The sequence below is a fragment of the Lepisma saccharinum genome, chromosome 2, assembly GCF_977018435.1.
Source record: "Lepisma saccharinum chromosome 2, izLepSacc3.1, whole genome shotgun sequence".
In the NCBI taxonomy this organism is placed as follows: Eukaryota; Metazoa; Arthropoda; class Insecta; order Zygentoma; family Lepismatidae; genus Lepisma; species Lepisma saccharinum.
This window is the reverse complement of record NC_139230.1, coordinates 90,734,883-90,748,392: the sequence shown is the minus strand read 5'-3', so window position 1 is coordinate 90,748,392 and position 13,510 is coordinate 90,734,883. Positions and strand designations below refer to the sequence as shown.

The 13,510-nt window shown below is 37.7% G+C and overlaps 2 protein-coding genes across 3 annotated transcripts in view; both read left to right on the top strand.

Annotated features, from left to right (window-relative positions):
• LOC145984088 (uncharacterized) overlaps positions 1–13,510 on the top strand; it is a 501,971-nt gene that overhangs the window by 307,306 nt on the left and 181,155 nt on the right. The window lies entirely within an intron of this gene.
• Positions 1–13,510, top strand: part of LOC145984315 (uncharacterized) — a 136,783-nt gene that overhangs the window by 56,416 nt on the left and 66,857 nt on the right. Inside the window, exon 4 of the mRNA XM_083117973.1 lies at positions 3,029–3,256. Within this exon, the coding sequence (XP_082974099.1) occupies positions 3,029–3,256 (228 nt within the window). The remainder of the gene's footprint in view (positions 1–3,028; positions 3,257–13,510) is intronic.

Below are 13,510 nucleotides of genomic sequence, written 5' to 3'. Positions count from 1 at the left end.
CACCCCTCTTCCAAATTACCGTCAACCCTTGAGTTTATTGCTACTTCCTGTGCATATATATGCTGCTTCATATATGTTCCGGTCCAATTTAGTACTACTTTTTCTAATAACTTCCCTTTTTATAATTTTATGCTTGCTCTCAATAATATGTTCCGAGAGGCCAGTTTTCGGAACCCCTTCTCTTATATCTTTATCATGCTTACCCCATTGGCTTCGCATGCTCCTTCCCGTTTGTCCTACATATTCCTTCCCGCATTCGCATACAATTTTGATTAATTGATTGATTGATTTAGTTTATTTTACTTCGCGTTTTGTGCCTCTTGGCTAAATTGCGAAGATGGAAATGAGTGATGAAATAGATGAATTGACATTCACAAACAACCAAGCCTGAATGGGATTCGAATCTGGGACCCTTGGCGTCGCAGCGCGATGTGCTAACCACTCGGTCACAGGGTCCGGCGCATACAATTTTGTAGACACCCTTCTGTTCTTCAGGGTCTTCTTTGTTCCCCCTTCCACCTTTCTTATATTCCGTAAAACATTTTTCAATGTTACGGGGGCTTTCATTCCACATTTCACACCGTATCCTTTCATTGTTTTTTCTATTCTTTCAGAAAGACAAAGCATGTCCCCCTATCCTGTTCTTCCTTTTTAGCGTCACTATCAGCAATGTTAACCAGTTCCTTTCCTACAATTATCCTTGCTTTCCTTGCAATCATCCTATCCATCTCCAAGGTCGTATATCCATTCTTTAAACCTACTCGCCTTATCCAAGCCATTTCTTTCTCCTCATTTCTGTCATTACACAATCTCTCCACCCTGATGTAGAAGTGAAGGTAAACATTATATTTGACCCTACAGGAGTGTTCAGAACTCTTGTTAAGATACAGATCACCCACTAGTGGTTTATGAAATACACCGGTCATTATTCAGTTATCAGTTTTTGTTATGCTGAAATCTAGAAAATTGATCTTATTGTTGATTAGGTCTTCCCTAGTGAAATTGACCCTTTTCTCTTGTTTTCCCAATTCAGTAAAAACAAGGTCTAGGTCACTTGCTTTCCCGATAATGAGAATATCATCGACGTATCTGCCGTAGAACTTTATCACCCCCCAACTAAGTTTAAAGCAGCTTTTTCAATGTAATGCATGAAGATGTTAGCAACGTTTCCTGAGATCGGGTTGCCCATGGCCAATCCTTCTTTCTATTTAAAGATCTTCTCATTAACGTAAAAGTAATTGTAACCGGTTATAAGGAAAAACCATCTAATGTATTCCCATGCCACCAAAACTTCTACCCCTTTCTCCAACAACCACCTCTAAAGGCAGTCACCCGCTTTGTCTCTTGGAACACTAGGGTATAAATTTATTACATCAAAACTGCTGATTATATCACCATCCTCAATTTCCAATCCTTCAATGGATTTTTTAACCTCGACTGAATTTCCTACTATAAAGGAATTTCTGAAAGAATAGAAAAAACAATGAAAGAATACGGTGTGAAATGTTTAATGAAACCCCCCCGTAGCATTGAAAAATGTTTTACGGAGTATAAGAAAGGTGGAACAAAGAAGACCCTGAAGAACAGAAAGGTGTCTACAAAATTGTATGCGAATGCGGGAGGGAATATGTAGGACAAACGTGAAGGAGCATGTGAATCCAATGGGGTGAGCATGATAAAGATATAAGAGAAGGGGTTCCGAAAACCGGCCTCTCTGGAACATATTATTGAGAGCAAGCATAAAATTATGAAAAGGGAAGTTATTATAAAAATTGGTAATAAATTAGACCGGAACATATATGAAGCAACATATATATGCACAGGAAGTAGCAATAAGCTCAATACGGATGACGGTAATTTGGAAGAGGGGTGGATTCATTTCCTTAGAAAATGGGATAATGCTGGTAAAAATTATGCTAAGTTGGGTTTTCATGTCAATGCCGACGTTTTGAGAGTTGTAGGGGAAGAATGCGAATTCTCATTGGATTGGTGACATTGCGGTTGAGGGGAATCAGTCCCGTGGGGGAGGAGGTAATCTCCAACTCTGTGCATGTAGATCATTACCCACACACTTCACTTTACTGCTGGACGGGAGTTTCTCGGCTGCCAAGTGGGCTCCTTAGTGTCATTGCCTTGTAATCGAGGGATCCCGGGTTCGATACCCAGTGGAGGCACAATTGGTTCGGATCCCAATTTAAACTGTAGGTCCAGTCCCGGTTAGCCTTACTGTGCATAAAGTGGACTCAAAACACCAACTCAAACCAAACCAAGCCAAGTGGACACCTGGTTTTTAGCCTTTTAGTTTTGAATATGAGTATTTTGTAGAATATTTCACCTGGATAGGAATTTTTACGATTTTAATAACCAGTTTTTTTAAGTGTTGTTTACCTGTTCTTTTTACCATATTCCTATTTAACACTTCGCCTTGTAATCAAGGGGTCCCGGGTTCGATACCCGGTGGAGGCACAAGTGGTCCGGATCCCACTTTAAACTCTAGGTCCAGTCCCGATTAGCCTTACTGCGCATAAAGTGGACTTAAAACACCAAATCAATCAATCCTATTTAACACTATTTCACGTGACACCTCATCCGGTGTCTAGACATCTAGTTAGACCTGAAGAAGGAGGAAATATTTACTTCTGAAACGTCCGGATTAACATATACTCACTCACATAAGTTTGAAAAGTTTTAATACTATTTTACGTATTTATTTTGTATTGGCAACATGTATTAGCAATTATATACTTTTGTCTCACAATTCTGAGATTTTTACCATGTACATAACTGTCTTTTAAAATATATAAACCCCTTTTTTAAATTTCCTTACTTAAATATAAAAAATAATTAAATTTAAGATAATTATTTATGCTTACCAGTATATCATAAAACTGATTTGTAACATAACTGTATTTGATCCTTTATTATTGTAAAGAAAATCTCTTCATCCCTAAAGTATGTTTGTACATAATATTAAGTATGCATTGTTTGAAGTTCTTCCATATCTTGTAATGGTTCTTTATTATTTAAGGTTAAAGTTGAGAAAAGTCCACCAAGAGATAGAAATGTAAGCCTAAATCCAACATCATTTTTAGTTCATGAAGAGTGTGAAAGCAATCTACACATTGTTTGGACACCAAAGCAAGCTGGGAATTGGCGAGATGTGATCCAGTTAAAATGCAAGGAGACAAATTTGAAATTACAGTGTATCTTGGTCTGCCATTCTGTACTAACTTCAGGAAAATCACGATTAAAGAAGGTCAGTGTAAAATTTTATTTTTTAAAACTGTAGCAAGAATCAATGTTCCCAGACACTTGGAAATCTCAAGGAATTTGAAAAAGATAAAATTCTCAGGAAAATATAAGGGAAAATCATCTAATTGATCAATGAGTCCGAATGAAGCACATCTGAAGGACTAAAATACTCTTGTACTAATAATTACGACTTCTGTAACTTGCTTTTTTGTAAACTATTTTCAAGATTTAGCTTTAGATATATATTTATTTTGCATCACAGATCAAATGATATAAACTTCTGTTTGCTGAAAGTGTTCTATACATACACACACAGTCTTACCATAGATACTGTCACAAGGATTTGAATAAAATAACAGAAGATACTTTTAACATATTGTAATCTCCCATGCATATGTGTTGCATGGATGTATTGTGAACACAAAGCACTAATCATTGTTCAAAATAACCAACTTTGACATGCATACCGTATGTATTTGTGTGCCCACTCATCACTTGCATTATGTCAGTGGCATATTCACCATGTTAGCACATTTGCCACAGGTAAACCAACTTTTTTCATATATTTTTATACATTTAGCTTGATACAATGTAAGTGCCTGTGATATATTACATAAACTATTAAAACAAGCTTCTAAACCAGAATTTTCCTCCACTGAAAACAGCATGTTCCTTCCTGCTTTTGTGTCATGCTTGTGTTGCTACATGATGGGAAATTTCCCTGATGCAGGGAAATCAAGGTCCAATTTTAGAGAAAGGGGGAGATTTTATGAAAAATGTAGAAATTGATAAAGTTTGACGTGCCAGACTTCTGCATGCCTGCATTGGCATTTTATTTCTGTTACAGCTATTAATCTAGATGGGGTGTACTATAAATACATATAATAACTAAAAATTGCTGTTTCGGAATACGCCACTACATTACCTACTGTATCGAGAGGGAAATCTGCCCTTGTCCTCAAAAGCGACTTGGGTGTTTCTTCTTGCGAGCCATGTGCTGAAGTGCAGACCACAATTTCTAGTCCAGAGAGTTAGTCTGAAATGCCAGATTGCAAATCTGAAGTTAAAATGAAATTGGGCAAATTCGTCTTAAGCCAGTGCTTGGTTGTTCAAGCATTATGAGCTGGTGCAGAATCCTGCCAAAAGTTCCACTCCGGACCATGAAAGAGAGAGTTGCTGAGATCCTTTACCATTGTTTTGAGAACCGTCTTCTGGTACACACTGGCTGAATTTTTTTAACCCCTTTCTTGCAGAAATGTAGCTCAGTGATACCATCATCACTCACTCCCCACCACACCATGATTTAACCAGGGTGGTGACTCTCCTTTACCCTTGGAGCCTTTGCAGTAGCTTCTCATGAACTTATGGAATACCAGGGTGGTGACAGACCTGGAAAACCGGGAAAAGTCAAGGAATTTGAGGTGTCAAAAAAAAGTCAGGGAAATGTCATTTTTTTTTTTAAGATATCGTTATGGAACTCTGCACGGGAACAGGAAATTTTGTTGCTAAGTTTCAGCCTCAACTTTTAGGCCCCTTTTATGCACATCACAACCACGATGCCAGAAACCAGTGATGGCACAAGGGGGGGGAGAGAAAATTCCAGAGGGGCAGAAAAATGTTTTAAGCCTCTAAATATTACGTGGAAAATGCATTGAATTATCATTTTTTCTTGTCCGTATGGGAGTAGTAAGGAAACAGAACTGTCAACAGATGGACAGGATGGGCACAGGTGGTACCGTCCGATATTTGTCGGATGTCATAGTAAGGCACATGAAGGAACATGGAAACAAATAGGCTCCATTGATACATACGATTTTTGTCGAATATCGCCACCTGACAAAGTATCTCACTGCAACATGTGACAGAAATTGCATGCATGGCATTCATATGGAATTGATTTTTGTTGGATGTCTTCAGACTGCAACATCCAACAAAAATTGCATGCATAAACAGGGTGGCGACAGACCTGGAAAACTGGGAAAAGTCAGGGAATTTGAGTGGCCAAAAAAAAGTCAGGGAAATGTCAGGGAATTTTGCCTTTAGTGACTTTTTTTTATGCGATGGAATAAATGTGCCAGGCGTTTGCTTTGAAAGATGTCATTATGAAGCGCTGCATGGGAACAGGACATCTTGTTGCTAAATCTCGCCCTCAACTTTTAGGCCTCTTTTATGCACAACACAACCACAGCGCCAGAACAGAAACCAGTGGGGAGGGAGGGGAGAGAGAGAGAGAGAGAGAGATAAATTTCCGGAGGGGCAGACAAATTTGATAAGTCTCTAAATATCACGTTAAAAATGCATTGAATTATCATTTTTGTTGTCTGTATGGAAGTAGTAAGGGGACAGACCAGTCAACAGATAGAGAGTTGAGAGGGGGGAGGGGCACAACCACTGTGGCACTGTCTGATAGTTGTTGGACATCGTATAATGGCATTTTGTCGGACATTCTGAAGGAACATGGAAACAAAAAGGGCGCTATGCAACCTTGTAATTTGTTGAATGTCGTGGTACATGTCGGATGAACATTTAGGCTCTTTTGATGCATACGATTTTTGTCGGATATCGCCGCCTGACTAATGTTGAACTTCGACAAAATGTTCACTACAATGTGCAACAAAAATCACATGCATGGCATCCTTATGGAATTGATTTTTGTTGGATGTCTTCGGACTGCAACATCTGACAAAAAGTCCATGCATAAACAGAGCCTTGTACATCCGCGTTTGTCTGGTGTGGTACAACATGTCATTGAACAAACTTTTTGGCTCCTTATATGCATGCTATTTTTGTCGAACGTAGCAGTTCGATACTTGTCATTCTGCGACATCCGACAAAAATCACACGCATTGTGCTCTCATGAATCCGGTGTTTCTTGGATGTTCCAGTATGACATTTTTTGTCGTTTCCGATGTTTGTCGGATGCAACATCCAACAAAAGTGGATCCTTAGTCTGCTGCACCGCTGCAAATATGCTGCTGGAATTTTATTACTCTTCTGGCTAACTTAATCTTATTCAATGTAGAAAAGCGTACAAAGATTTTCTTTCATCATCCAGGTGTAATACAGATTTTGCACAGGTTAACATTAGTTTCCAAGAAGAATCCAACAAATCGGGATATATGTTGAATAATGTCATAAAAAAGTAAAACAGAAATCTGCATTGGTAAACGTCATATAAATTTGACAAGTGCATGATGCTCCCAACCTCGAGTTTTCTGCAACACTCGTATTGCTATTCACAACACCCACCACCCCCTTCGGTCCTATCTGTTTAAACTCATTGAATGTCCAATGTTATGAAATAAAATTATAATAATAAATACGTAAAAATTTAATATCATAATTACTCGAATCATTCAGTCCTAAACGCATATCACTTTCTTAAGTTATTGACGTTTCTCTGCCAGACCTGCTAAATTTTCACTTTTCATCTACTGATTTAAACAAGGGGCGTTCAGAAAGTAAGTTCCAATTAGTAGGGACCTTGATTTTTCGCAAACGTGATCATAGTGAAAAATGTGCGAAGTAGTGTTCATGAATGTGCAGTGATGTGTGGCCACATTTTTCACCCATTCGAAATAGGTAAATAACGAGAATTTGGCATAAAATGTGAATTGTTGGCATTTTTCGCGAATTTTAAAAATGTGCTTAAACACAAAAATACCTCAAAATCCTACTTTCTTGTCTCATTTAGGCTTAAAGAAACAAAATGTGCCATATTTGTGTATATAGAGCACACAAGTTTTCCAACATTTTATCCAAGAGAAAACTATAATACAAGTTGGTTGTATTTGGAATAATTCCGACAGCCACATTCAATCAAACATTTCCCAGGATTTTCTCAACTTCTATCAGAAAAATTTGCACCACAGAGCAAAATGGTGGGCTTCACACAGAAGCTGCATCATCAGTATTTGTTGCGCAAGAAGTGATTTGAATCACCGAGCTAAGTGGTGCGATTTTGGTGGAGATCGAGTGCTCAACTACCTCCACAGGGGAGTCGTAACATCAGCATTTGCCGAGCGAGAAATAATGGAAAATAACTTTCTGAAAAATCAGTTCCAACATATCAAACTGTCACGAAAATACGTACACCACTTGACCTACAATTTAAAACATTAGTTTAAAAATACCATGAAGGTATAAATTTAGGTATATTTGCCACAATATGCGCTAGAATGAAAATGTGAATTTTGGGAAAAAATAATACTAAAAATAAATAGAGAAAGAAAGAAGGTAACACCAATTTGGAAGAAAAATGAAAGATCAAGTTCCCTATTGATTAGGCATAAATGAAACAATAATATCAGTAGTAATTAAAACCATTAGTTACAGTGACTCCTAATCTAATTTTCTTCATAATTACTACTGTTGTTCTGGCATTGGTCGTAGCATAACACTAAATTTTGTGTTCCCATGGCATATGTGTCTGACAGCAAAAATTGGGACTATCTGTACTGCAGTGCTGCTGTCAAAACCTTGTCCTGCCAGAAATCTCTTCAGCTGAACAAATATATTAAAGTGGGTACATGTAAGGCCAGGGTTGTACAGGAAGTGGTCCAAGATCTCTCACTTGAAATGATGTAAAGGAGCCTGCCTGTACTCTGCTATATGGGGTCGTGCACATTGGATTGGCCTTCGTCTGATCATACTATCACTCATGATGTGTGGTCTGTACACCTCACATGATTGCTGGTGGCTCTATGCCGGATTCTGAGCATGCAAAAATTTGATTATCACACGCATCTTCCAGTCGCTGGAAGACTGTATGAGAGCTGCCATCTTTAACCTAGAACTGTCCTAAAACGGCTGTGTTTTACTGCACCAGATTACAGCCGCATGACACTTCTTCCTGCCTTCATATGCATGTTGTGCTCAGATCGCTAGCGCTGCGTACAGGTGCATTAGAACTATTTTCTGGACACCCCTCGTACATAAACTTTTGGAAGCTTTTACAACAGCGTGTTCCTGTTTTAATATTTGATTAGCTAAATCAGGCACCTTTACAATGCAGTAGATTCCTCTTTCATAAATTGCTTGCGTTTAATTTTTAATACATATATATACCCTTTTCGCCAATAATATTATTATAACTGCATGTTGGCAGTTTCACGGTACTTCACTTGGATATACTGTGAATGTTTGTACTAAAAGAGAAGTCCCATTGATAATGTAAGGAAATATGACACTTTGTTTTGTATGATTCAATTGTTTCACTTGTGTGCAAGGGTTAAGTTGTTTGCTTTACATAGAAAAGAGAAGTAGGTTTGTGCATTGAAATATGAGTCTGCACTCATGGTTCTGCAAGCAGAGGGTTCCAAGCCTCAGTGGAAATATCAACATATAATAACGAGAAAGGCTAGAGATTAAAAAATTACAAAATTTATTTTTTCATTATTCACTTCACTCTAATCTCATTTAGTCGTAACTTTAAAAATAATCAAATATTGTATTGAAAAACTGGCTCCCTAGCTTGTGAATAATAGTAATTTTCCAAATTCACTATTTTGCAGTTTGAATGCAAATCATAGAGAAATGAAGTCAATTTCGTGGATGCTAATACAACTACTTAATATACCTGGATCTGTATGCCATTCTTATTTCCATTTCCAAAAACATGAATTTAGTTTTATAATTGACAGGGAAAAATCTAAATTTTGTCCTGGAAAACCTGGAAAAGTCAGGGAATTTCATTTCTGCTTGTCTGTAGCCACCCTGATAAACAAGAAGAGCTTTAGACTGCAAATATGCTGCTGGAATTTTATTACTCTTCTGGCTCACTTCACCTTATTTAATGTAGCAGTGCTTACGAAGATTTTCTTTCATCATCCTGATGTATTACTGGTTTCACACAAGTTAACATACATTTACAATGACATTGCACTATTCTTAGATATCAAGAAGAATCCAACAAAACTGGATATATATTGAATATTATCACGAAGAGGTGAAACATAAATCTGGAATGGTGAACATTATAAAAATTGACAAGTGCATGCTCCCAACCTTAAATTTACTGCAACAACAACAGTATTGCAATGAAATTAACGCCACTCTCTGTCCTGTCTGTTTAAACTCGTGAGAAATGGTCATTAATCTCTCACTGAGTGAAGTTAATGTCCAATATTATGAAATTAGATACTAATAATTAGGGCTCGGAAGTTGAAGACCTATGAATTGCCAAAAAAAGACCTATAAAAAGACCTAAAAATATCAAAAAAGGACCTAAAAAAGGTAAAAAGGACATATAAATGTGATCCAAATGAATTAATAACTTCAGTTTTAATTACATATTTAATGAATAAAAAATACAAAATTCTGGTGGTATGGAGCACACAGTGCGAAAAATCTGAAAGCTTCAAAACAAGAGAAAGTTGCCACTTAAAGTGCAACCTTCCAGACAAGTTACGGTTAAAGGACCTTGTACCGTACATGCATCAGTCGTCCAAAAATGTTTTTCTTTCGTTTCAGGGATGGTTCAAATATATTTCTTTTTTTTATATCTTTACTACAGAAAGGATGTTTAAGAGGTGGTGAACTGATGATGATTCGAATTGAGAATGGGCACTAAAAACGTAGTTGAATGAAGGTGAAGTTGCAAAAAAAGCCGTTAAGACCTTAAAAAAGGATAAAAAAGGACCAATAAGCCAAAAAATGCCGAAAAAGGCAAAAAGGACAAATAAAACCCACCTTTTTCTGGCCTACAATGACCCAAAATGAACATATATTATGTTGGGCCTCGTCTTCGGACACTAGGAAAAAAAGAGGATTTTTCCTCAACTTCCGAGCCCTACTAATAATAAATATGTTAATATCATATTTACTTGAATCATTCAATCATAAAAGCAAATCACTTTCTTCAAGAATTGACTTTTCTCTACCAGCCCTGCTTAGTTTTCACTTTCCATCTACTGATTTACACGAGGCGTGGCCAGAAAGTAATTTCCAATTAGTAGGGACATTGATTTTACGCAAATGCAAAAACCGTGAAAAATGGTAATTGGTGTGAAGTTGTGTTTATGAATGTGCAGTGATGTCTGGACACATTTTTTGCCCATTCGTAATATCGAAATAATCTGATTGGTTGGCTTTTTTAGCAATTTTTTAAAAAAATGTCCTAAAACAACTAAAAATTCCATGAAATCCTATATTCTTGTCTTTTCTAGGCCATGTGTGTGTACATAGAATGTGCAGTTTTCCAACATTTTATTCAAGAGTAAGCTATAATGCTTGTTATACATAATTCCGACAGCCACATTAAATCAAGTATTTCCCACGATTTTTTCAACTTCTATCAAAATCATTTGCATCACAGAGCAAAGTGGCAGGGTTGTAACAGGAGATCGAGTGTGTATATACAGTCACATGGGAGCCACATCTTAAGTATTTGTCGCGTGAGATGTGTTTTGAATTACCAAGCTAAGTGTGCACCATTAGCATTCGTCGAGTGTGAAATAATGGAGCTCAGTCGTTAGGGCATCTGACTACCTTGGACGAAAAGTCCCCACGCAGCTTTCCCTTCTTCCCTTCAGCTTGGGCCATAAGGAATCACTCATAAGGGAACTCTCCCCCTCTCCTCCTCGCGGGAGTTCATTGCACAGGAGTCGCAGGTCTGCACAGGTTTCTTTGCTTGTGGTTCCACTATACATGCGTGCATCACTCTCCGACCACAAGTGCTGCGTATAGGCACCATTGGAGCTTTTTTCAGGATGCCCCTTGTATATGAACTTTCATAAGCTGTTATTAACAGAATGTTTCTGTTTTATTGTGTGGTTAGCTAAATCAGGTGCCTATACAAAGTAATTCTATAAATTCCTTGCATTGAATTTCTAATACCTACATTCCCTTTTCGTCAGAAATAATGGTATAAATGCATGTTGTCAGTTTTACAGTACTTCAAACAAAAATACGTTGAGTATTAATTTCGTCTACTTACGTAAGTGAATATGTATTTGTTGTAAACTACGTTTCGGAAGCTTTACTGCTTCCTTCTTCAGGTGGTCGTATTTTAGGCTCGGAACATCAAGCCACGTCAGAGAAGTGTCATGTGAGGATACTAGGTGAAAGGTTTGGGTTAAAAACACTTCATAGTGCTCGACATATACAGAATTAAAACTACCTTTGTTAAAAATCCGTAAAACTCTCGAGAAAACATGTTAAAACCACCACCATGATGTACTTGAGTGACCGGAAAATTAGGGATAATTTGTACATAGTGAAAAAATGGGCTTAAGATAATAATGTGTATCTCATTCAATCTGACAAGGAAAATAAGATGGTAGTATTAGAAAAAGATGTGTATCAAAGTAAGTTAGACGAATGTTTTCTGAACAGTGATTTCGAAATGGTTAATGGGAACCCAATTAACATAATTAAAATGAGATTAGATGTGGGATAGAAACCAGTATAACCTTGGGCAGTGGGGGAAAAAAAAAGCTCATCAAAGAAGCGAAAGAGGGTAATATCCCCACAGCATTCGGTATCCCAAAAACACACAAGGCGCTGATCCCACTTAGACCAATAATCCCCACTTATGAACACCCAGGGTATGGGTTGGCAAAAGAATTAATTAAAAGAATGAAGAAGATTAATGTTAACACTCAGTATAGCGTTAAAAACTCCTTTGAGGTAAAAAAGTCAATTGAAGGGTTAGAAATCGTTAGCGATGTCCAAATTAGTAGCTTTGATGTAATAAATTTGTACCCTAGTGTACCGAGAGAGAAAGCCGGTGACTGCCTTCAAAGGTGGCTATTATACCATTGCGTGGATATATTAGTAGCATGGGAATACGTCAGGTGGTTTTTTCTTGTAACTGGGTACAATTATTTCCGCGTAAACGATAAGATTTTTCGACAAAAAGAAGGGTTAGCGATGGGCAACCCGATATCTGGTTTCGCGGCAAACATTTTCTTGCATTACCTAGAAAACGCTGTTATGGAACAAGTAGGAGTAAACATAAAATATTACGGTAGATATGTAGACGATATCGTTATAATTGGAAAAGAAATGGACCTTAACACTGTTTTTGCTGAATTAGAGAAACAAGAAGACAGAATAGGCTTCACCAGGGAGAACTTGGTAGATGGTAAAATTAACTACCTGGACCTAAGGATTACTAAAACTGAAAAGGGAATAAGAACGGGGGTGTTTCATAAACCCCTAGCAGCAATCTTTATATTAATAAAGCATCCGAACATTCTAGTAGGGTCAAATCGAATGTTTATTTAAACTTTTTCGTAAGGGCTGAGAGGTTGTGTAGTAATGCCGTGGAGAGAGAAAAGGAAATATCATGGATAATAGAGGTAGGATTGAAGAATGGATACTCCGAATATGAAATGAATGTGTTAGCCAGAAGAGCAAGGAAAAATATTGCGAAGGAGAACTCCGATTTTGATAGCAGGTTAGGAAAGGAGAAATTTGAGGAGGGAGAGTTGGATAGTAAAGTTCATTATGTTGGGATCCCGTTTTGTAAAGGACTCAAGGAGAAAATTGAAAAGACAGTGAAAAAGTATGGTGTGAAATGTGGGATGAAAGCCCCTAGAAATATTGAAAAGCATTTCACAGATTAGAAGAGGGGGTAAAAACCCGAAGTAACACCGAAGAACAAAAAGGGGTTTATACGATCGAGTGCGACTGTGGTATGGAATATATTGAACAAACCGGCACGAACATGCGTATTAGATGGGGGGAACACTATAAGAATATCAAAGAAAGGGATCCGAAAATGGGGCGTTTGCGGAACATGTAATAAACAGTGGGCATAGAATAATAAAAAGGGATGTTATCAAAAGAAGTAACAGGAAATTGGATAGGAACGTATACGAAACGGCACTTATTTGTGCGGGAAACAGAAATAAACTGAACCGGGACGACGGCAATTTGGATGATGTATGGATTAGCTTTTTTAAAAAGTGGGACAATATGAATGACAAAAGTGCCCCGATAGGCTTCCATGTCACCTCAGAGGTAAAGAAAGCAGCCGAAGTGGAACGCGAATTCTCCTTGGATTGCTGACGACGGGAAGAAAGAAAAGAAAAAAGGGGGGAGTGATCTCTTGTGGGAGGGGATGTACCCCTCCACTCTGTAGCACGGTGCCAGCTGCTCGCATGCTTCACCTTGGGAACTAGAGCTTTCAACGGCCACTCAAGTACACCGTGGTGGTGGTTTTAACATGTTTTTTCGAGAGTTTTAAGGGTTTTTAACATAGGTAGTTTTAATTCTGTATATGTCAAGCATTATGAAGTGTTTTTAACCCAAA